The sequence below is a fragment of the Oncorhynchus tshawytscha genome, linkage group LG28 (genome assembly GCF_018296145.1).
Source record: "Oncorhynchus tshawytscha isolate Ot180627B linkage group LG28, Otsh_v2.0, whole genome shotgun sequence".
NCBI classification, from domain to species: Eukaryota; Metazoa; Chordata; class Actinopteri; order Salmoniformes; family Salmonidae; genus Oncorhynchus; species Oncorhynchus tshawytscha.
In genome coordinates this window covers 12,504,281-12,527,933 of record NC_056456.1, presented here as the reverse complement: position 1 = coordinate 12,527,933, position 23,653 = coordinate 12,504,281, and the positions used below count along the sequence as shown (strand labels likewise).

Genomic DNA, 23,653 nt, shown 5'->3' with positions numbered 1-23,653 from the left:
CCTTTTCATCAGAAATTGTTTGTGTACCTTTATGTGTGTGTTTAAAATATTACTGTTTAGATTTTTTATCAATAGATTTTAGATGTGTATTCAAACAGGTTATGTTGCTAAATACTATATATTCATCCTTTAGCTGGAATGGAATGTTTGTATCCTGTATATTTCACTGTTATGTGGTTCTCATCTAGCTATCTTAAGATGAATACACTTATAGTAACTAAGTCGCTCTAGATAAGAGCATCTCTTAAATGACTAAACTATCAAATGTACATTTTTACATAGATCTCATATTACTGTATTGATTCATTTAAAAACTTTTTAAAATATTGATGTCACAAATGTATCATTTGTACACTTTATTTAAAAAAATGTAGTTAACATTTGACTGTAAAACTTAGTATACTCGGACTGAGGCAGATATACAGTATAGCATTTTGCAACAAAACGTCTCTCCGAAATAAAACCATCAAGTGATCATTTTTCATACATATGTCATTGACCACCTCGTGCCATGATTAGATGGTGACAAAACGTACCAATAGAAGTTCTTTAAAACAATAAAAAGGTCATTTACCAACATTGCTGAAAATAGATGTATAGCTTTCTGGAATTAAACTTCAATTGTAGGCCTGCAGTTAGTTATGGCTATCCAGCGCCATCTCTGGAGGAATATGTATTCTGTTCCTGAGTGTATCATCATGGATTATAGGTAAGGTGATCGCCTAATACAAGAACCACACCACAATATAAATCCGTTGATTCAATTAAAACAAACCCGCCGTCTTAGTACGATGTGCAGTGCAGTCAAGGTCCTTTGAAAGAATTTAACAACTTGTATGTTCAGCTACTGTTTATAGTTATAGAGGAGCTAAGGGGTTGGCATGCAAGGGGTTAGAAATGTATTTTGAAGAGAAACACTATGAACAAATGGAAAGTGAGAGGGGAGAGAGTTTATTTTAGAGAGACACACAAATAAAATAACCACCGTTGTTGCAACTCAATTCCCCAATTACTCCTTAGGTCTATCTATACCCTCCTACAGGCAAGATATCTTCATACCGTTCGTTGATATTCTGCTTGATATTGTATTATTTCCTCTACCATTAGCAAGACAGACTTGTAAAATCATGCCATTGAAGTGGTCTAATTTCCAGATAAAGAAGTAGAGTGAGATGCTACTAGAGACACGGAGAGTGCTAGATTGTAACAAGGTCATTATAGTCAACCGTTCTCAATCATACCTATGTTTGTATGTGTATATACACACACACACACACACACACACACGCAGCAGAAAACAGTTTCAAAAGAGGACAGGCCCACATACACAATAACATACTGACAGAGAACACTTTAGACAAATCCACCTTAAGCTCTGGCACAGCGGCTGACTGGACTCAGGACTGGGGAAGGAGAGGAAATGGAGAGGTGGTGAGTGAGAGGAGAAAAGGTTTTACACATAGAGAGAGAGTTCTGAAGTGACCTGTGATCTGTCAGGAACATGGGAGGGCTTCAACCCAACCCGAAGAAAAGGCTAAATGGAACATGTCACCATGTTCTCAGTCATACAGGGATATGTGTATCCCCATAATTGTGGTAGGCGAAGTAATATCGGTGAACTTGTGTCTGTCTGTCTTTGTGTTGGGAATAGCCTCCCTCCATCTTTCCAGCCAGCCTCTGAGTTTGAGCTTAAAAAAAAAAAAAAAGAAGGCGCGAGGAAGATGCCCACCGATACAGCAGGTACAGGCATACCAGACTCCATTGACAGGGTTAAGTGCATTTATTGCGGCGGTTGTGTGTGAAACAATACACTGTTGGTACTTGTCCTCAGCCTTGTTATATGTGTATCGGCTGCTGCGGCTGCTACTACAACACAGGAACAAAAATCACACAACGATCCAACATCAAATTACTCTCAAGGGTCTTGATTTATTAACAGCTTGGGCCATGAAAACAAATCAAACTTAAAAACAGCAACAAACGTGCAGACAGACAATACATGCACAAGGGGTTGACACAGGCACACTTACACTCTCTCACACACACCCTTTCGTCTCTTAGAGAAGAACACCTAGGCAAAAACATACAGAAATATATATATATATATGCCAATTTTTCCACCTCCCACATACACACAAGCACGTGCAGCAAAAGCAGCCTATGTGCCATGCCGCATTTGGAATGGGTAGGGCAGTGCCACTGCTGATCATAGATATGTAGAGAAGCAGCAGATGGGGTGGAGGGGTTCTACGCAGGTTGTGTTCTAGTTAAGGGAGATGGAAGTTCTAGGGTCTGGAACCCAGTCGGAACTGAATCTGCTAAGAAAACCTGGACCACAGGCGAGCACAAGCGCACATAGAGATATATACACACCACAAGACAAGCACCATACTGTACATAAATACATGGACATTGATCGTCACCTGGCCTGAGGTCAGAGGGCAAAGGGTTCAATGTCTGCACTGGGGTGGGGGTAAAGACCAAGGAGAGAGATAGAGGGGCTTGGGGAGGATAGGGGAAGGATGAGCACTGGAGGATGAGCTAGGAGATGAACACTAGTCCCATTAGAGATGGCAAGCTCATGGCTTATGATGGGGGGATATTTCTTGTTGGAGAAGGAGGGGGTCGCCTACTGGTGGAGAGGAAGGGAGGGTGGGAGGGCAGTAGTGTTTAGAGGCCAAAGGATGACAGAAAGGGAGAGCGGGAAGAGTGAGAGGAGGGAGGAAGAGTGAGAGGAGGGAGGAAGAGTGAAGGAAGAGGAAGAGTGAGGGAAGAGAAGCAGATAGTTTAAGATGGGTTAAAAACAGGCAATCGCATTACTTTTAACTTTAAAAAATACATTCAGTTGTGTATATTACTTCCGTTTTTTTTATTTTAGGATTTTATTTGTCATTTCTTAAAGTCATCATCTCAGCTCTGCTCAGGCAGAAGCAGCCAGCCAACCAGACAACCATCTAACGTTATCTCTGTGCTCCCCATTGAACGAGTCATTCTATTTAGCAAGGCTAGTAGTAGCTAGCTGGCAGACAAAATAATTTTACTAGTTCGTCAATGTAGATAAGGCATACTTTCAAGGCTGCTTATTACCAACTACTAAAACTATCCATCGGGTAGAGCTACCTCACAAGCTGTCTCTATCCCTCTCGTCGTTATGTTGCATCACTCCTCTCTCATGCAGAAAGAACAGGTGCAATGGATTAGGGTCATTGTAACTAATTACCATGTTTCTGCGCTGAACTAAATTGAATATTTGCCTAACTTCCAAAATCAGCCTGGCGTCCCACATAGTTGTTGACTTAATTTCTCATGGAAGATTTGATTTCTCTCTAGAAAAACGTCAGGTTGAACTCATATAAATAAAAAATTAAATAAAAAAATGGAATTCAAGTAATTTAACTGATATCGGTCAATTCGTTGTTTAATAACCAGGAAAATTTAGCATTTTCGTTAATCACTCAGCACGAAGAGAAACACTTGAGCTTGTGGACTCTTCCTTGTTTCATTAACCACAAACCACTGGAATGTGTTTTACTTGAACTAATAACCCTTCAAATATTCTGCTTAAGATAATGGAACGTCTACACATGATGTTGGGAACTGAGTCAGGTTAGCTATACGGTCAGGAAAAACTCAGGGTTACCCCTGGTTATGGGTACCAAATTGTTCAGTGTCTCCATGTCCATATACACTGCTCAAAAAAATAAAAGGGAACACTAAAATAACACATCCGAGATCTGAATGAATGAAATATTCGTATTAAATACTTTTTTCTTTACATAGTTGAATGTGCTGACAACAAAATCACACAAAAATGATCAATGGGAATCAAATTTATCAACCCTTGGAGGTCTGGATTTGGAGTCACACTCAAAATTAAAGTGGAAAACCACACTACAGGCTGATCCAACTTTGATGTAATGTCCTTAAAACAAGTCAAAATGAGGCTCAGTAGTGTGTGTGGCCTCCACGTGCCTGTATGACCTCCCTACAACGCCTGGGCATGCTCATGATGAGGTGGCGGATGGTCTCCTGAGGGATCTCCTCCCAGACCTGGACTAAAGCATCCGCCAACTCCTGGACAGTCTGTGGTGCAACGTGGCGTTGGTGGATGGAGCAAGACATGATGTCCCAGATGTGCTCAATTGGATTCAGGTCTGGGGAACAGGCGGGCCAGTCCATAGCATCAATGCCTTCCTCTTGCATGAACTGCTGACACACTCCAGCCACATGAGGTCTAGCATTGTCTTGCATTAGGAGGAACCCAGGGTCAACCGCACCAGCATATGGTATCACAAGGGGTCTGAGGATCTCATCTCGGTACCTAATGGCAGTCAGGCTACCTCTGGCGAGCACATGGAAGGCTGTGCGGCCCCCCAACGAAATGCCACCCCACACCATGACTGACCCACCGCCAAACCGGTCATGCAGGACGATGTTGCAGGCAGCAGAATGTTCTCCACGGCGTCTCCAGACTCTGTCACGTCTGTCACATGTGCTCAGTGTGAACCTGCTGTCATCTGAAGAGCACAGGGCGCCAGTGGCGAATTTGCCAATCTTGGTGTTCTCTGGAAAATGCCAAACATCCTGCACGGTGTTGGGCTGTAAGTACAACCCCCACCTGTAGACGTCGGGCCCTCATACCACCCTCATGGAGTCTGTTTCTGACCGTTTGAGCAGACACGTGCACATTTGTGGCCTGCTGGAGGTCATTTTGCAGGGCTCTGGCAGTGCTCCTCCTGCTCTTCCTTGCACAAAGGCGGAGGTAGCGGTCCTGCTGCTGGGTTGTTGCCCTTCTATGGCCTCCTCCACATCTCCTGATGTACTGGCCTGTCTCCTGTTAGTGCCTCCATGCTCTGGACACTACGCTGACAGACACAGCAAACCTTCTTGCCACAGCTCGCAATGATGTGCCATCCTGGATGAGCTGCACTACCTGAGCCCCTTGTGTGGGTTGTAGACTCCGTCTCATGCTACCACTAGAGTGAAAGCACCGCCAGTATTCAAAAGTGACCAAAACATCAGCCAGGAAGCATAGGAACTGAGAAGTGGTCTGTGGTCACCACCTGCAGAATCACTCCTTTATTGGGGGTGTCTTGCTAATTGCCTATAATTTCTACCTGTTGTCTATTCCATTTGCACAACAGCATGTGAAATTTATTGTCAATCAGTGTTGCTTCCTAAGTGGACAGTTTGATTTCACAGAATTGTGATTGACTTAGAGTTACATTGTGTTGTTTAAGTGTTCCCTTTATTTTTGAGCAGTGTACATCAGACCTTTTTAGCAAAAGGTCAAAGCAACTTAGTGAGTACACACATTTTTCATGTGTGATCCCTGTGGGAATTGAACCCACGATCTTAGCACGCTCACACCAACTGAGCTACACAGGAGCATATAGGCGTAAAGTAGGATACCCTGGCCTCACCTGGGGATGTTGGGAGGGGCCCGGTTGGGGCGGCTGGGGATCTGGGGGCTGTCAGCACTGTTGTTGAAGGGCCCCAGGGGTCCTGGGCGGTTAGGAGGGTGTGGAGCCCCTCGCCCTCCTCCGGGACTAGGGCGTTGGCCTGATGACATCCTCCTGGAACCAGTGGGGCTGGTTGGAGGAGACCTGGGGGGGGAGGGGCCATCAGTACCCTTTCATGCATGACATATTCTTGACATCACATAGATAAGACTGCAACAGTCTCCAAGTAAAATAAAAATGAATGAAAAATGAATGAAAATGACAGTCTTCAAACACGGTTCTCCTGCTCGCCAACCCAACATCTTCACCTGTCGACCAATAGTTGACTCCATTACATTACACTTAGATATCTAGGGAAGTCATTATCCATGGACTACCAGGATGCCTACCTGTTTCCGCCTCCACCGCGCCAGTCGTTCACGGGCGGGGGCATGGGGGTGGAGATGGTGGTGGTGGAGATGTCTCCTATGATGGCCAGGGCCTCCTTCAGGGACTGGTGGGTCCTGAGGACCTCGTCCCTCCTCTGGACCTGCTCCTGGGACTCATCCATCAGGGCACCCTGGTCCTCGGCCGAGTACAGCTGGGCCAGCAGCTCCGCGTTGATGAAGTCCTTCACCTGGTGGCGGGGGAGAGAGTTGATGGATCAATCAATCATTCAAATTATTTGATAAAAGCTCTTTTTTTACCATGGTTGTCACACAGTGTTATACAGGAACCTGTTTGAGTTAGCTTGCCTGGCACAACGGAACCAATGGAATCACGTGAAAAGTTGCACACCAGCCAGGCTCAAGCGAAAGCTGAAAGTATTTGTAAAAAACCACCAACTACTATTTGAACCCATGCCCGATACCATTCCGCCAGCGTGGAGCAGAGGTCCCTTACATTACTAATCATGAGGTGCATGATGGTCTTGGGCATGAGGTCACGGATGCACTTGTTGACGATGGCCATGTAGGAGTCGACCAGGTTCCGGATGGTTTCCACTTTCCGCTCCAGCTGAGGGTCCATGGAGAAGTTGTCCTGGGACGAGGACGATGCGCCGCCTCCCTCACTTTCCACCTGGAGGAAGAGAGCTTTAAGTCAACACACCTGTATTTAGTGACACAGATCTTGTGGCTTGCATCTTTAGATGTAGAAAACTCATGTGCACATCAAATGACAAAATAATAAATTGTATTTGTAAAGCGCTTTTCATTACACATGGGAATCACAAAGCTCTGTACATCATCAGCAACAACCTTAAGAAAGGCTTTTAAAAAAATTAAAAAATAAAAACTTTTAGCAAAAATGAGTCACTATAACAGTAGCATAGATGCATGCCAGTCTCTCGTGGTTCAAAGTGGAAGAGAGATTGACATCATCACTAATTGTTTTTCTAAGAAGTGTTGACAAGTTGAATGCACCGAGGTGTCTGTTTAAACTACTAGAACACAGCTCGGACACCCATGCATACCCCACAAGACATGTCACCAAAGGTCTCTTCACAATCCTCAACTCCAGAACAGACTATGGGAGGCGCACAGTACTACATACAGCCATGACTACATGGAACTCTATTCCACATCAGATTACTGATGAAAGCAGTAGAATCAGATAATATATATATATATATATATATATATATATATATTAAAAAACAGGTAAAAATACACCTTATGGAAAAGCAGAGACTATAGAGACACGCATGGTTGTTGTACGGTGGTATTATGAAGGTTGTGTTGTACATTTTATATTGTAATTATGTAGTGGTGAAATAACGTTATATGATGTACTGTTTAATGGGGAACAGTATGGGGGACCCTTAAATAAATACAAATATCAAATAGCATATCAACAAGGTGTCGCCTACATCTATTGTGGCCCGCTACACTCTCTTCACAGTTACCTCAAACTTCACTGAGAAAGAGAGGATGGAGGGAAAATAAAGTGATATGATGGCTCACTTGGGAAGTGATAGGATGGACGACATAACAGAAGTGCAACATGGGAAGGGAGTGAAGGGTAGTCATGGGTTAATAGGGAACAGGATAAACAGGGCAGATGAGGTGGACAAGTTGCAGGGGCTAATATGCAGTGACACCACGGTAAGTGGTCACAGTGGTGGGCACCAGGGTTGGGGGGTCAATTTCATTTCAATTCAGCCATTTCGGGTTTACTTTCCTGAACTGAAATGGAATTGACCCCCAACCCTGGTGGCCAGTGCAGTGGTCACTCACATTAGAAGACCTTTCGGGGTAGACTCCAGCGCGCAAGAGAGAAGCCCTCCAACTGTCCACCTCGTCCTGAGTGTCACAGGCCAGCTCCAGGAAACGATTGTCCTTGTACACATTCCTGTCAGACCACAACACACGGGAGGGGAAGAGGAAGTTCGTTACGCTTCCGGGTCATTTTAGGGCCACGTGGCAGGCTCATCAACTCAAATAAAAAGGAAGAAAACGAGCCCAACAGACTCTGGTTTCTGTCTCCCTCTACAGTATGTATCGTTATTATTAAAACTAGTGGTACTAAAGTAGGAATATTTTAAGTAGAAGTGGTGCCATAATATTACAAGTAATGTTAAGATGTGTCTGTCTGGTTTCCTGACCTTTGTTCTGTGTTGAAGATGGCAAAGGCATGCTTGCTGGACATGAACCCCTTCTCCACGTCGCGCACCTTCAAGTTGTCCAGAGGGAGCATGTATTTCTTTTCCTTCTCCTGAGATACAAACAGAAAGGGAGGTACCATCAGCAGTTTTTTACAATATAAACAAGCAACTGCAAAGAACCATGTTAGGGAAATGTTTACTTCGTTTCTGATTACTATCTGATCTCTGTGTGTCATATTATGTTTATTTTTCAGCTTGATTTTTAAAATCAACAGGTTGGCTTAGTCGGGCGATGATCCAGGGAGAAAGGGAGAGAAGGGGAATGTGGAAAGATGAGTAGGGAGAAGGAGGTGAAGTTGGGGGAGCACAGGGGAGAGGGTGGGGGGGCACAGAGGTGGAGATGGAGTGGAGTGGGAGGAAGAATGAGAGTGGGAGGCAGAGCGGGGCAGGGAGGGGGAGACGACATGTGGAAGTCATTAGCGTGTGGGTCGTTCTCCACGGTACGTTTGAAAAGGGAGGGAGAGCTGGGGCTGGAGGAAACGTTCTGGCTACGATAGAGAGGAGAAATACAGATGTGGAGAAACACAGGGGACTCCGGGGAATGCACTGTGGTGTGCATTTGAATGCATGGACGTCGGATCAAGCAGAGGTCTGCTGGTCAGGATAACACTGAGCATGACATGGTTTTAATCGTGAGTACAAAGAGTTGATAGAGAGTCAAATTCACTGTAAAACTCTCCATCACACACACTCCATCAAACCTCGCCATCTCATTTCTTCACCCTCTCTCTCCATTATCCCTCCCCCTCTTATTTCTTCAATATATCTACTTTCCAGAGGCCCACTTCCTGCCTGATTTTCCAGGGAGTGAGGGAGAAAGAGAGCGAGAGATTAAATGACAGCCTGGCGTTAAGACTCGACATCTGGTACTGCTTAACAGCACAGAGACACGGAGTGCAAGAGAAGGAGGGAAGAACTTCCAGAGCGGAGTTAAGAAAGAGAGGGAGACCTGAAGAAGAATCAAAGTGAAGGATTCCCGAAAAGTGGTTCAACAGAGGTGTCCATATGTGACCCCCTGCAGAGCGATGGTAGGGTCTCACTAGGATTGTAGGGTCTCACTAGGTATGAAACGAGAAAAGAACCATTGCAGACTTCTCTCGGTTGTATTCCCCAAGGGGTCACTCCAACCCATATATGGTCACATGTGTCCCTCCCTCTTCCTCCATCTCTCCCTCTTTTTCCTTCCCTCTCTCTTTTTTTTGCAATATCCCCTCCCTGAGTGCTCAGCCAGTCTGTCCCGGTCGGTCGTCTGAGTGAATGTGCCACGTCAAGCCTGGATACTCTGCAAGGCCGGCATGACCCAAACGGACAGTGACGGGAACGACACCCAGAAACACAACAGACAAACGACAGAGAGGGGGAGAAGAGGCGACACAGACGGGTGAAATGAAAATAGGTTTTGGGGTTTGAGAGGGGGGGGGGGATCCCTACTTCTTGATGCCAAAATGGAGGAAGGAAGGAAGGAAGGAAGGAAGACAAAGATCAGCAAACGTTACGGCCTACGGAATGGCAGAGAGTCAATGTCTTTTGGGGCCTAAGACAGACTGTCCGGCTCCGTCCTCCCAGTGTTCAGACTACCTGTTCATTGTCATACTGGTGTACAGTAGTCTGCACATTGGTTAGACTGGGCAGGGAAGCACTTCTCATCCATTTGGGGAAACACTGGCTTTCAAAAGGAGGTTTCATAGTGGGTTTGATCATCTACACTCCACCACCGACCATCTTCCACTGCCGTTTGCTCATCTCTTTGCTTTGTCTTCTACTCTGTGTCGGGTATCGGTTCCTATTTTGTACTTTTTGAATGTTCTGACTGCATTTAAGACTTACTTTACCTTCGTGGAATAAATGTACATCATTGGTTTCAAAGAGAGAAGAAGAAAAAAATACCTATATAAAAGTTAAAAAGTCAGTCAGGTCTCAGACCAATGTGTTCTAATGTCCTTGAAACAGTCGGTTTACTAAATGTACGGTATAAACAGCAATAGAAGTGTGTCGGCTCCTGGATCTTTACACAAAGAATCCAGCCCCGATTCTGATGCAGTAGATGGGGAGAGGGAGGACCATAGGCTCAAACAGTCATGCAAAGTGGTCAATCCATCCATCAAGTCCTGTTTCAAATGCAAAACACATCCTTCCAGTATTTCATTGGCGTTAGGTTGGGAGGTAACAGTAACAATGTTGCCTAAAGATACAGTCAAAGTCAAGAGATGGAATATGATAATAGTATCATTTAACTCTGTGCTCAAACTATTGTGTGGCAGCTGGTCTTCATTACTGTCCAGTGTGAATAAGCAGCAAAAATATTATTTCACTGATATAATAAACCAACTAGAGAGGCCTAGTGGTTTGGTAGTTTAGTGGGGCTAGTGGATGATGCTGTTAAAAGGATGTATAAGGGTTATTATGTATGTAAGGTTATGTTACAGTAAATTACTGTATTGGGAGTTGTGTACTGTATAGGGAATAATATTTGATTGGGTAGGGATGCTACTGTAGGTTTAGCAATGGTGTTGGGAACACGATTACTGTAATATTAGGGTGGCTGTGGAATTGTATTGGTGATAGATGGTTTAGATAACGAGGGGCTATTGGGTTCAGAAACAGAGAGGGAGGAATACTGCCATTTAATAGGTTATTTCTCCCTGAAACATTGGAGGCTGATGTTTGGATTACAAATGTGTGATTTTCCTGCCAAGAATGTGTGCAGTTTCAGAGAAACTACCAACTGCACCGAGAAAGAGAAGGGGGGGAGGGGGGGGGGTTCAGAGAGAGAGAGAGAGAGAATAAATAAATATACAGTAAGACGCCCAAGGAAATTTGGAAAAATGCTTGGTTGAATGCAGTGGTGCGATTAGTTGTACATTAAATATTACAAAAGTAATGTGTTACTTTACAATATTACTTTGTGTGGAAAGTAAAGCATTACTTTATCATATACTTCCAAGAAACAAATCTAAAAATCTCCCCGTTTGACTGACTGTCAGAGGGAGGGAGCATGGCGAGCGCACTACCAAAAATAGCTATTTACTAACTCAGGTTTATCTCTAGTTTCTCCTTTCATCTGTGGCGCTGCTTTCCTGTGCTAGTCTACAAGTCCTGCTTAATTAGCCATATATAAAATGTAAGCCAAACATCTGCACAGATTTCTTATCTTTTCACTCAAAATCTCTCTCGAGTCGCCAGTTCTGGTTATAGACCGCACGTAAAGGGACCCATAGAGATGTACAGAGGGCACATTTACCACTAGATGTGAAAGCCCTCTATGGGCTTTGCTATCACAGAAGCGATCAATGGCAAAGATCAGAGGTGCGTACTCTTCATTTCTATGGACAGCAGCTGTTATGACATTTCTCCAAAACGGCCTTCCTCCGCTCGCTCAAGAACTAAAACGAGGAAACAAGTCGGGATTGGATCATGGAGACACGCGTCTGGTGGAGACGATGCTGAAAGTCTTGACAAAGTAACTGTAATAACGTTACCCAGCCGTTACTCATGAAAGTAATCCGATTACACAACGTGTTACTTTTGTAACAGATTACCCCTAACACTGGTTGAAAGGTCAGAGATTCGTAAAACAACTACTTTAATAGTCAATGCGACATCATAATGTCTACGATCCATCGAGTTACCGTTTTGAATTATTACTCGTCGAATGAGGTGTCATAAAGCCGATGTGTGTAGTCGCATGTGTGTGTGTGAGCAGTGGTTCTCTTTGGGATGGTTCCAATTGTGCAAAAGAAAACCAAATGCCTTAACTCCCAGCGCAGCGAGGAGAGGTGGAGAGACAGAAAGAAGAGGGGAGAAACAAAAAAAAAAAAAAAGACAGACAAAGAGAGCGAGACAAAGAGAGAGCGATTTCTGTCCAGTGAATTTAGCTGTGTATCGACCACGTACTGTATATAGAGACGATTTAAACCATGTGTTCTGCTTGTTACCCGTGTGATGTCATCTGCTGACCAGTGCATGGATTGGCTGACTCCGGGAGTTGCTGTGTGTCTGCCTGTCTACACTTGCTGTGCAGAACATCCTGGAACCTGTACAGCAGGCACAGACAGGCAGACAGACACCAGCCCGTCAAGCTATGAATGACAACATCCAGCCAATCAACGAGCACCCTGCATCGCAAGGGGAAGAGCAACGTCACTGAAGAGCCAATGTGGAACCACTGTTGAGTTGTGATTTAGTAGGTAGTCAGAAGGTATGGTTTATATTATGTCCTCTACAAAGATAACAAACAAAATACTTATCACTTGGGAATTGGCCAGAGATTCAAAGCGCATATGTATATTTTACCATTTGTTGACCTGCCCACCCTTCAACAGAAAGGAGGGCTGTATATCAGGGGAATAGGTGTTCCAATCCACCATCACCTGAAGTCTAGCCAAAACTACATCAGACTGACTATACTAACTCACCCTGAAGAAGGTCAACTAACTCACTCACCTCATCATCCTTGAACCAGGACAGACTCTCAGCGGTCAGGACAAACCAGTATTCCTTAGCCCCGCCTTTAATTATGCTGATGTTGTTGATGGTCAGCCAGCCCTTACGGATTACCTGTAGAGAGAGCAGGGGGCAGAGGTTAGAGGTCAGGGGATGAAAGATGGGGTCATAGTTGTGGTGGGTGGTGTAATTGCCAGGAAGTAGGAGAGTTTAAAAAAATAATAATAATAATTAAAAAGGTACTGAAGAGTTGTCATGTCCACAAGGATGCATCATCTACTGTACCTAATCCTACTTCAATCATAGTCAGTCAAACCTGGGCAGCTAGTCTACTGCATGTACACGAACCGATGTGCACAAAAGTGACATATGAATAATAAAATGCAATGAGAAAGTGTGTTGTGTGAGAACTCCAAGTTAATTGATATTGAAAGTGTGTATCTTTGTGAATAAACCACAGGTTGGCATTTATTGTCATGAATCCTGCCCTGGAGGCAGCTCTGTAGTGGTCACTAGCTGGCACAGCCACAAATCGGATTTTAAACCTAACCACACTGCTAACCCAAATGCCTAACCCCCCAAAAAAAAAAGCACAGATTTGTTTTAATGAATTTTTACGATATATAGCCAGCTGGCCAAACTAGCGGAAAGTGCTCAGTTCTGCCTCCAGGGCAAGATTCATGACAATAAACATCAACCTGCAAATAAACCAAACCATAATTTATGTTCAGTGATAGTGCCTGGAGGCTATGTTGAAAGTTACAAACAGAGGTCTGTGTCACAGCGTTAAAGAAGTGTCCTTTGTGTTATTAGTGCTTCATAACATTCCCCAAACAAACAATATTAGCATTATAGCACTATTGCATTAGAGCTACATCAGTGTTTGTGTTAGGTGTGTTAACTAGCCTGCACACACAACAAGCCAGTGGCAGTCAAAGAATTGAGTGATTATTAAGTTAGGTGTCTCGGATGGCCTAGAACCACTAAGGGGGGGGGGTTACCCAAAAAGAACATTTCTGAAGTCTTATTTTTGTTCAGTCCTGGTACAAATCAAAGATTTTTTTCAACACCATTTATAGTGGGAGGCTGACTGACAGGTAACCCCCCCTGTGGTCAAAGGGATGAGGGAGTGTCGTAACGTAAACGGTTGCTCTTACAATCAGGCCTGAGGCGGGAGGAGAGGAGGCCTGAAACAGGAAGGAAGTGGGCCGTTAAAACACCTAAGGCACCACGTCGGGATACAATCTCATGAATGGAACCTACCACACCGGGCTCAAATACATCATGGTAAATACTTTCTAAGGGGTGCTTCATTTAGCTTGGAGCTTATGCTTTTGGGACTATTCTACTGGTCCCATTGTATAGCAGGCAAACTAAATCAATGCAGATCCGAGCATTTGAAAGTATTCGACATGTATTTGACTGACCCAGAACCCGTGTAAAGTAGCTAACTAACAGCCATAGCAGTTGAGTGGGTTCAAGTTGGCACTTCACACTTGTACCCGTACATGGGTTGAAAAATAGCAGATTTGGGCACTTGATAAGCGCATAAATTGGAACACAGTAACATGCTATAAACGATGCCAGAGCTCAAAGCTCAGCGCTGTATGGGTTTTGATCCAACACAAAACGGAACCTGCCAACTCCCACTCCTAAGGACACATCCAACTCACTGATGTTGACTCTGTGTTTTTTTTTTATTTTTTAGAAAGTAACTTGACATTGTTGGTATCTGCCTAACAGCTTTTCTGGAATAAAAACAAAGTAATGTTCCCTAGTTATTTAATTTTAACAGGGATTGTTTCTATGCCACTATAAGTAGCCCTTTACACTTGTACCTCTATACGGGTTGAAAATGGCAGGTTTGTGCACTGACAAGCGCATAAATTGGAATGCAGTGGGTGTACAGTAACATGCTGTACATGACGGTGAAGCTCAGGCCTCACGGCGCTGTATGGATTTTGACCGAAATCCGTTCTGATATCCAGCACCACAAGAAGTTGCCCCCGGATCCCTCCTACTATTCGGGAAACTTTAGCAAACTCTTTGTTGTCTGAGTGAGGAAATGATGTAAATGAAGACGGCCGAGTGTTTTGAAAGATGAGACGCCGTACGAGCACGCCAAACACCCTCGAGTCCAAATGTGCACGTCACATTTTCATATCATAAAACAAAGTCATACACAGTGTCAACATTTATGACCACTAGGTCTGATGTACAGATACAACGTGACATGGCGTCATGCCCTGGGTTGTTCGGAACAGAATGTCTGTCTATTGTGGAAGAAAAGAAAAGAAATTCAGCGCGGAACACGGACCTGAATGCACCCTTCCTACGCACACCAAAATTACAATCCGTTTCTCTGAATTGCCCTGTGAATGCCTAACACTGTAATATCAGATTTTATAACTTAGCTAGTCATGTTGGCAATGGAACAAGCCTTCAAATGATGCAGACCTGACCTAGATTGCTATGTATAATGGGCTTTTTTTTGGATTGCGCAAACAACTCCAGTCATTGTGTGATGGCAGGGATGCAGGGCTGTGTTCAAAGCAAAACAAGTGTGCTTCCTGAACGGCACAGCTAGGAGAGCTGCAAAAAAAACATTCTAGTTAAAGACGCTTCCGTGAGTCATAAAAGTGTATTGAAATGACTTAGGAACTGTGTCCACCTTGGAGACACCCGTTAGTTCTTTCACTCAAACCCTCGTAATTTTTCCCCAGTTACTGAATTCATCCAGAGTATTTTTACGTTTCGTTATCAACAAATGCTGCAAAAGTACTGTAAATGTAAAATGCACATAAAATCAAGAGTGTAATTGTTTGGAATCAGTCTTCTGAACGGTTGTGCCCTCAACTTTGTTCAAATCATTTCCCCAGAATCTCCAAACTGTTCCCTTTCATTCGCTACCATGCGTATGCTTGTCAAATGTATTTTGTAAGAATCATTTTGATTTATCCCTATCCATATAGGCTAATTCCCAGGAGTGTAAAGGGTTAAAGCTTGAGGCGTAGAAAAAGCTTTAAAATCATTCAACTCAGGGTGGCCACAAGAGGGAGCCACACAGTGGCCAGTAGAGTAAATACAGACAGCAGGCAAAGCCCAACCCTAACCCCAACCCCAACGAGTGATACTCACCAACCAGGCCAGACACCCAAAACAAGGCTGCTCAGACTCTCACTAAGGGTTTGGGATGAAATGCATGGGGGCACCTTGATGACATAGAAGGGGTTTAAACATAGTGATAAAGGTAAATAAAACTTTAAAAAACATCCATTTGTTTTGTACACACACACACACACACACACACACACACCCAACATAATAAAGTGTCACCATCCAACTGAAAAAGACAAAGGCAATCAAAAGGTCCCCCAAAATCAACATGGAATGTAAAAAAACAATACAACAAAGGCAATAACGTACGTAGAATGTACAGGAGTATACATACGGTGTGCAAAATTAATGACACAAAGGAACCAGGAAGCATACGAGTCACTGTCCCTATGGCCCCATCTCCTCCTATATGGCCTGCAGCCCACTGTTGGGAGTGTGGGCGACCTTTGGCCTTTTGTTCTGGAGCACGTGCATGCGTGTGTGTGGCATTTCAGATCCTCCTCTATGTCTCACCTGGCTGACCTGGCTCGCAGCGCTGCTCTGCTTGTTACTCTGCTTGCTGCTCTGCTGTGCACTACGAAGCAGAGGAAGCAGAGAGACAGAAACAGACAGCGATAGGAAAGTAAGCATAGAGGGAAACAGACAAACGACGGAGAGGTCCGTACGGTATTATCTGCAGGTATTCAGCATCTATGCCTTCCCCCCATCTCCACTTTGTAATAACATTAGCAGGCCAATAAAGGCAGGCCTGGTCAGTCATTTACTTAGCAAAGCCTATGAAGTCCTCGTGGTTAGTGTTGATGTACGAGAGCTGGACATCGATTAGCAGCAACACCTGCAATTGGAAACAGAAAGATTTGGTCAATAATACATGGAAGCTTCATTTACAGTGTAGTTACTAGCCCCTGGGTCAATAAGTCCACTGTTGACATAACCATGTGTGCATTTTTACTGTGTGTGTGGGTGTGGGTGGTGTTGGTTCTTCTATCCTTGTGGGGACCTAAAATACCCAAAATGTCCCCACAAGGATAATAAAACAATGAAAATTCTCCCTCGTGGGGACATTTACCACATCCCCATGAGGACAAAAAGCCATTTTAAGCTTAGGGTTATAATTAGGGTCAGGGTCATGTTTAGGGTTAGATTTTGAATGGAAATTCATTTTAGAAGAGCATAATGTGTGTGTGTGTGTGTGTAGGTTGTTACCTGGTCCTTTGCCCTGCTCTCTCTGTCTCGGATGTGTGAGGTCACAATTCTCTCGGTTTCCTCACGCAGTCTGGGGAAGCAATCCAACTGAAAACACACATCGCATCCTATCACGGCACATCATAGGAAATAATATCATTTTAAAACCCACCACGTTTTAGAATTCTAAAAAGGATACCAGAATGAGGATTGATTGACTAAAAAGGTTACCTTGTTGGTACACTGGCGCACGGTGTTGATCAGCTCCTGAATGACCATGTCCACACACTTGATACACGGCTCCTTGATCTTCACTATCTGCTTCTTCACGATGGCCTCAAATGCCATGTCTGGAGTGAACAGGCCAGTCCTGTGTAGAGGTAGAGGTAGAGAGAGAGAGAGGAGAGAGAAAGAGGAGTAGAGAACAGTCAGGAAAGGAGATGTGTGTGTGTGTGTGTGTGTGTGTGTGTGTGTAGGAGGAAGAAGAGGATCGTTGAAGGTGGTAGGAGAGAGGTAAACAGGAAAACACCCACCTGATACCATGGATGTTCTTGATGGCGTAGCTGATCTCCCGCCGCATCTCCTTGTCATCACACTCCATCTGGCAGCGAGAACGAGAAAGGGACAGCGATTGAGAATGAGAGTGTTTTCTAAGCCAAGCACCAAAATGAAACAAGACGTGCATCAGTCAGCTAGCTAACCTTCACCAGCTCGAAGGGGAATCGCTCGTGGAAGATGCGGTTGATCTTGGCTCCACCAGAGAGCTCTACAGTATCCACTTGGTCCCCAGAGCCCTCGATACGCTTCTCAAAGTCCACTGAGAACTGCTGCACCATCCTACACACACAAAATCAAAATTGCAATTTCAGTTGATTTGCTGAATTGAGAAGAATTTGACCCCAACCCTGATTGTGAGACGTATTTCTTTCTGAAGGACTCACTGCAGCAGTTGCTTGGTCTTCCGTCCCGGGTCATCAGGGCGGTATCCTCGGTACTCCTCGGCCTCCTTGTCCAGAGACAGCAGCTGGGTCTGCAGCTTGCTACGGAACGCTGGCAGCGTGTCACGGATGTGGTTGGTCAGTTGCTATGGCAACACAACACAAAATGTACCCTAAATGTAACGTTGCTAAGCAAGCCTATTATGCTGGCTTTGGGACGCATAACACGGATGTAATAACAGTAACTGAGTCTCTCCTACAGGTTAACTGGTCAGTCTACAGTCAGTCCGTTAGCCTACCTGGTTGAGGACTTTCTGCAGGCACGGGGTGCCCATCTTTTCGGCCATGTGTCTGTAGGCCGGGTGAGTCAGGAAGAACTTCCTCTCAGCAGCCATAGCCATCTTGATGTCCTTCTTCCCATCAATGTCCTTCTGACTGCGGTTCACCACTCCAATGTAACCTGGCAACACACACAGATGGACAGGGTGAAACCACTCCAATGTAACCTGGCAACACACACACACACAGATGGACAGGGTGAAACCACTCCAATGTAACCTGGCAACACACACACAGATGGACAGGGTGAAACCACTCCAATGTAACCTGGCAACACACACACACAGATGGACAGGGTGAAACCACTCCAATGTAACCACAGATGTGAAACCACTCCAACGTAACCTGGCAACACACACACAGATGGACAGGGTGAAACCACTCCAACGTAACCTGGCAACACACACACAGATGGACAGGGTGAAACCACTCCAACGTAACCTGGCAACACACACACAGATGGACAGGGTGAAACCACTCCAACGTAACCTGGCAACACACACACAGATGGACAGGGTGAAACCACTCCAACGTAACCTGGCAACACACACACAGATGGACAAGGTGAAACCACTCCAATATAAAACACAGACAAATGGTCGGAGGGATGAGGGAAAAAACATGACTGGGATGGAACCAAAATAAAATGTACTCGCGGAGGATAGAACAGAAAAGCTGGTACCAAAGACAACCAAAGTAGATTGGTTGGACATAAAGATGGATAAAGACAAAAGAGAGAGATATTTGGTAGAAAGAGTGAGTAATAGACAGATGTCCCACCTCTCCTCAGGGGCAGCAGCTTGTTCTCCAGGACCTCCCTGGCATCTGTTCCCTCATCCATCAGGTCCAGCTTGGTGATCACTCCTATGGTCCGCTGGCCTGGAGGTCAAAGGGGCAAAAGGCAGTGGCAGGCCAGTCACAACACAAAGGCTACGTTCCAGGCGGACTTGATTGCAGACGCCTTGCGAGATCTCAACGCCTGGATAGGTAACCCCATCATATGACAGAGCAATAATGATCAACGTCTTACCCTGGGGGTCGACGTCTTTGGCCAGTTTGAGGGCGTCGGAGTTTGCCAGGTCAGAGTTGGCCGGGGTGACAGCCAGGATGAGACAGCTCTCCCTGCAGATGAACTGCATGATCATGTCTCTGATCTGCTGCTCAATGTCCACTGGCTGGTCCCCCACCGGCACCTTGGTGATGCCTGGCAGGTCGATCAGGGTCAGGTTCAGCACTGCAGGCAGAGGGAGAGGAGAGAGAGGACACATGTCATGGTGAATATTACCTAACACACAGGAGGGTGAAGACAACAGCCCACAATGAACAATACACAATTGTTCAGCAGTGCGGGAGGTAGAGGGACAGAGATGAGAGATGAGAGATGAGAGAGAGAGTAGTTAAGGGGTTGTGCATGTCTACCATGTGGGGAGTAGACGCGCAGGTTGATGGGGACGGGAGAGATGCCCTTATTGGCCCCGGTAATGCGGTCAGTCTCTGCCTCAATCTCCTGGCGAACCTCGTCAAAATCTGTGAACTTCTTCCCTTTGCAGTGCAAGAACTCTGCCCATTCTGTGAAGAAAAAGGCAAAGATTAGATTCCAAATGTGTGTGCGGGTGTGTGTGTGTTTGTGTGTTACCTGCATTGGCGCTGATGAGCTGCAGGACAAGGGGCCTGCGGGTGACGATCCCAGAGCCTCGGGGCAGGAAGTCCCTGCAGACAGATAGCCAATCAGGACAGATACACAGAGAGGAGGTGGGGTTGAATTTAGCCTTGCCTTCCAGGAGCGAATGAGACAATAAGATGGTGTCTGGCTATGTGAGACTATGTTGACGGTGACAGTGATGGTGTTGCACTGTAGGAGTCTGAGGCCTACAGCAGCCACTGACTGCTATAGTGTACGACGACTCACACATACTGAACACACACAACCACACAATGTAGAATTAAATCACAGCACACAACCAAATGGAATCTCTTCTTACTAACAGAAGATATTAGGAATGCAAAAAAAAAGTTGATCTGAAAATGTCATCAGGCTCTTACAACATTTAGTCCAGTTTACCCTCAGAGCCCCGAGTACAACTCGATCCCCTTAATGCTGCTGATCAAATTAAATAGTCCTAAAAAAAAAAAGTAATCAATTCTGACCTAAAGTACAAGAAGTCAACATGAACAGCTGCACAGTGGCAAGTAGCAGAGCACTCCGTTAATGAACGATGACTTTAGTACATACCAGTCTGATACCAGGCGAGAGAGTGCATGTGTGTGTCTATTTTAGCAGGCAGGTCAGTTAAGAACAAACTCTTATTAACAATGATGGCCTGGCAAGTGTGTGTGTGTGTGTGTGTGTTGACCTTGGGCAGCATCGGGTGGAGGTGCTAGCTGGTGGCGCTGATATTCAGCAGTCTCAGTCACGCACACAGGCTTGCAGTGTGTGGCCTCCAGATTGCTGGCCTGACAAAAACGAGGGCAAAGCAACTGGCTAGGTACTGCTCTGTTTCAGCTGTCCTCGGCAGCCTACCTGTTTGGAGAAAGAGGTGCTTCCTGTACCCTGGACTGCCATGCATACAGGGACCTTTGAACTGTTTGGATCCTTTTTTTTGTCCATTTGATTGGTGGATTCAAATAAAGTATTTAAAGTGTGTGTGTGTCTACATGCATGTTTAAGGTCCTTGTCATCTAGTTGTCTAAGTGAATGAACACATATTGACATATTATCTATGGGCTAGCAGGAAATATGAGTCAGACACCGGCTGTCCATTCGGCAAGCAGTGTGGGTGGGGGAGCCAACCCTGGACAGCAGGACCATTACTCAGCTGGATCCCAGGTCTCAGGGGTGGCTGGCTGGGCCTTGACTGATGCTGCTGCCAACAACCCTGCTTCTATCTAGACCTGGGTCATATTCTCTAGACACAAAACGGAAGAAAACAGACTGAAATAGAGAGGGACTGTGAACCTTGTTCAATAAGAAACTCCTTTTTCTTACCATTGCAAAATGTTTTGCTACATTGTGCACTAATTAATATGACCCTGGAGATTAGTAGGAAACCTTCTATACCGAACCTCAATTGCCAGTCTTCACCATTCACATGGCTGTAAAATATTTGAAGGTATATGCAATCTTTCTGAACCCATACCCTCCTGTCCATATCTAATGATATCTGTTTTATGTACCAACCACATTGCCATAATGTACCACTTAATCCCACAGCGCAGAAAATCGAATGGAAGCTCTTCTTTGTGATTGACAGCAGAACGGATTTGATCATATTAATGTAATAAGAGTGTTGCCTGGTGTTAATGTATATATCCAGGCCGTTACAAGTCATTTCCTTTCCTATTTTACTGGGGGACATTTTACATTTCAATGACTTTAAGCAAATAGTTCAAAGCAAACGCTGAGATTTCAGGGACTGAAACAGGCTAAATGGGGCTGGCTGATTGGGCTGGAGTCTCGAGTGGGTATCCGGCTCCCTTTTTCATAAAGCCGGCTATTAAATAGTAATGCGCGTTAAAAAAAAATAAGATGGAGACGGGCTCCTGCCTCAAAGAAGACCGGGACGCCACAGACGTTTCGAAAAACGAAACGTGACGGGGATGGACCCGACATCCCCGACCCCATGCTTAACACGAGATAGTATTATTTATTGCCCTATAGTGATGAATTTGTGCTTGGATGCTGCTCCTTTACCTGCCAACGAAGTTCTCCAACACGGAGCTCTTGCCAGCGCTCTGTCCGCCGACTACCGCGATCTGTGGCAGGTCAAGATTGCAGCTCTGACCGATGCCGCTGAAAGCGTCCTGAAGCTTGTTGACCAACGGGATCAAGTCCTCCATTCCCCGGTTACCCATGGTGCTAGCGGGCGCGAGAGGCTCAAACTGAGAGAGAAGGAATTGGGTAGTTATATCTTTAGTCCAGTGCTACCGTGCTTGTTGATGTAGTTGTCATCCAGACGCACATTGCCCCAAGCAAAGCAAGGGTTGATTCGACTGCGAGAGAGAGAGAGAGAGGGAAAGAGAGCAGTCAGAGTAGGATTGCGCAGTTGCTCGCCACCAACACCGTGCACACACACCATTTTCTTCAAGGGCATTTGGGTAATGAAGTCCTTGATAAAACCCTACTCTCAAAACACAGAATATAAAACCGTGCATGGAATTGTAGACAGTCTAATCCCATAGGTTTGGAATGACCTACCCACACCAAATGATTCGCGTTGCATCGAACATGATGCGTTTTGCTTACAGGCAACACGTTTACAATAAATACATCACAGCATTCATTCTATTCTTTATCTATAGCCATTTGTCATTTACCCTTTCTCAATGATTCCTTGGCGTTTGAAGAACAGGCAGATCCAATCCAAAAACCGTATCCATACGCAATTATAGCCTACAAGCAACGCCACCTGCTGTAACTGAGCATCGGTTTAATGTGAATATCCTGTGGTATATAATTATGTTTTGGTAGCGTTGTTATGCACGGATGGACTTCAAAGCCTCATTACGAGCGAACACAAATTCGCCTCTATAACGGATTAATCATATGTATTTTACGCAACCGCGATAATTGCGATGCTCGCCGCGCCTGGTGATAAGATTGACATAATGAGGTGCCCAATGACAGAAATGGAGTTGTGGTCGCGGCACACAAACGCGGCGCGGTAGGCCTATAGGCAGAGCGCACACAGTTTAGGCAAAACAAACCCGCCCCCTGTTTACATCGTGCCAGTTTTTCCGTCGTGACTCACGGCTGCGAAACAACTCACTGAGCATGATTGGTTGGATGCCCTTCATCAATCCCCTGCAGTGAGACAAAAAATTACATTTCCAATATTTGAGGCTGAAGGACACTGACATTCATGTTCAACTCAGCCCCCCCTTTCCATCACGGCCTCTTCTATCGTGTATGCATAGATAATGTATTTTGTTAGATGGCAAAGTATTCTGTTCCATAGCAGGTGGCCAGTATAGTGGTCACCAGTCAGTTTGTAGGCTAGTGCTAGGCTACTGTAGGCCATAGGGATGTCTGGAGAAGGAAGTCATGCAGAGAGGACAAGGCACAGCCTGCCTATTTTAACCTCACCAGGCCAACATCTGTGTTAGATAAAAGCCATTTTGTTTCTTCCATTCGTTATAACAATAGCTAATCCCTACATTTGACATGCTCATTAAACATCAGCATTAGAATCTGTTGCTAAATGTGATTTGGCATTAGGCCTACCAATTGTCTTTCAAATTGTAGTTGTCACATGCTTTGTAAACAACAGGTGTAGACTAACAGTGGAATTCTTACTTACGAATCCTTTTCCAACAATGCAGAGTTAAAGATAAATAAATAAAAAATACATATATATATAGTAACACAAGGAATAAATACACAGTGAACAATGAATAACAATGAGTAAAAATAACATGGCTATATACATGGAGGACCAGTACCGAGTCGATGTGCAGGGGTACCAGGTAATTGAGGTAGCTATGTAGATATACAGTACCAGTCAAGGTAGTAACCTGGAATGCATTTC

General features: G+C 44.9%; 1 protein-coding gene across 3 annotated transcripts; it reads right to left on the bottom strand.

Moving 5' to 3' along the window:
* Positions 1-930: 930 nt before the first annotated feature.
* LOC112226754 (dynamin-3-like) lies at positions 931-22,729 on the bottom strand. Of its 3 annotated transcripts, none has more exons than XM_042307817.1 (21): positions 22,443-22,729; positions 21,820-22,118; positions 19,765-19,838; positions 19,548-19,697; positions 19,159-19,362; positions 18,909-19,007; positions 18,089-18,249; positions 17,793-17,935; positions 17,553-17,688; positions 17,385-17,452; positions 17,083-17,221; positions 16,873-16,959; positions 16,431-16,501; positions 16,180-16,240; positions 12,550-12,663; positions 8,047-8,156; positions 7,679-7,793; positions 6,345-6,521; positions 5,852-6,078; positions 5,424-5,606; positions 931-2,632 (listed from the first exon to the last, which is right to left on the bottom strand). In XM_042307817.1, exons 2-21 carry the CDS (start codon positions 21,978-21,980, stop codon positions 2,587-2,589), a joined length of 2,526 nt encoding a protein of 841 aa, XP_042163751.1. In that variant the 5' UTR covers positions 21,981-22,118; positions 22,443-22,729; the 3' UTR covers positions 931-2,586. The 3 variants fall into 3 exon arrangements, with proteins under 3 accessions (XP_042163751.1, XP_042163753.1, XP_042163752.1); XM_042307819.1 differs by having other exon boundaries at positions 931-2,629; XM_042307818.1 differs by having other exon boundaries at positions 21,820-22,007.
* Between the last annotated feature and the right edge of the window lie 924 nt (positions 22,730-23,653).

Coding starts and splice junctions, on each gene's coding strand:
- LOC112226754 (XM_042307817.1), bottom strand. CDS start 21,980: ATGGGTAACCGGGGAATGGAGGACTTGATCCCGTTGGTCAACAAGCTT. Junction 19,008..19,158: donor CAAAGACGTCGACCCCCAGG/GTAAGACGTTGA, acceptor TTTGACCTCCAG/GCCAGCGGACCATAGGAGTG. Junction 17,689..17,792: donor AAGACCAAGCAACTGCTGCA/GTGAGTCCTTCA, acceptor TTGTGTGTGTAG/GATGGTGCAGCAGTTCTCAG.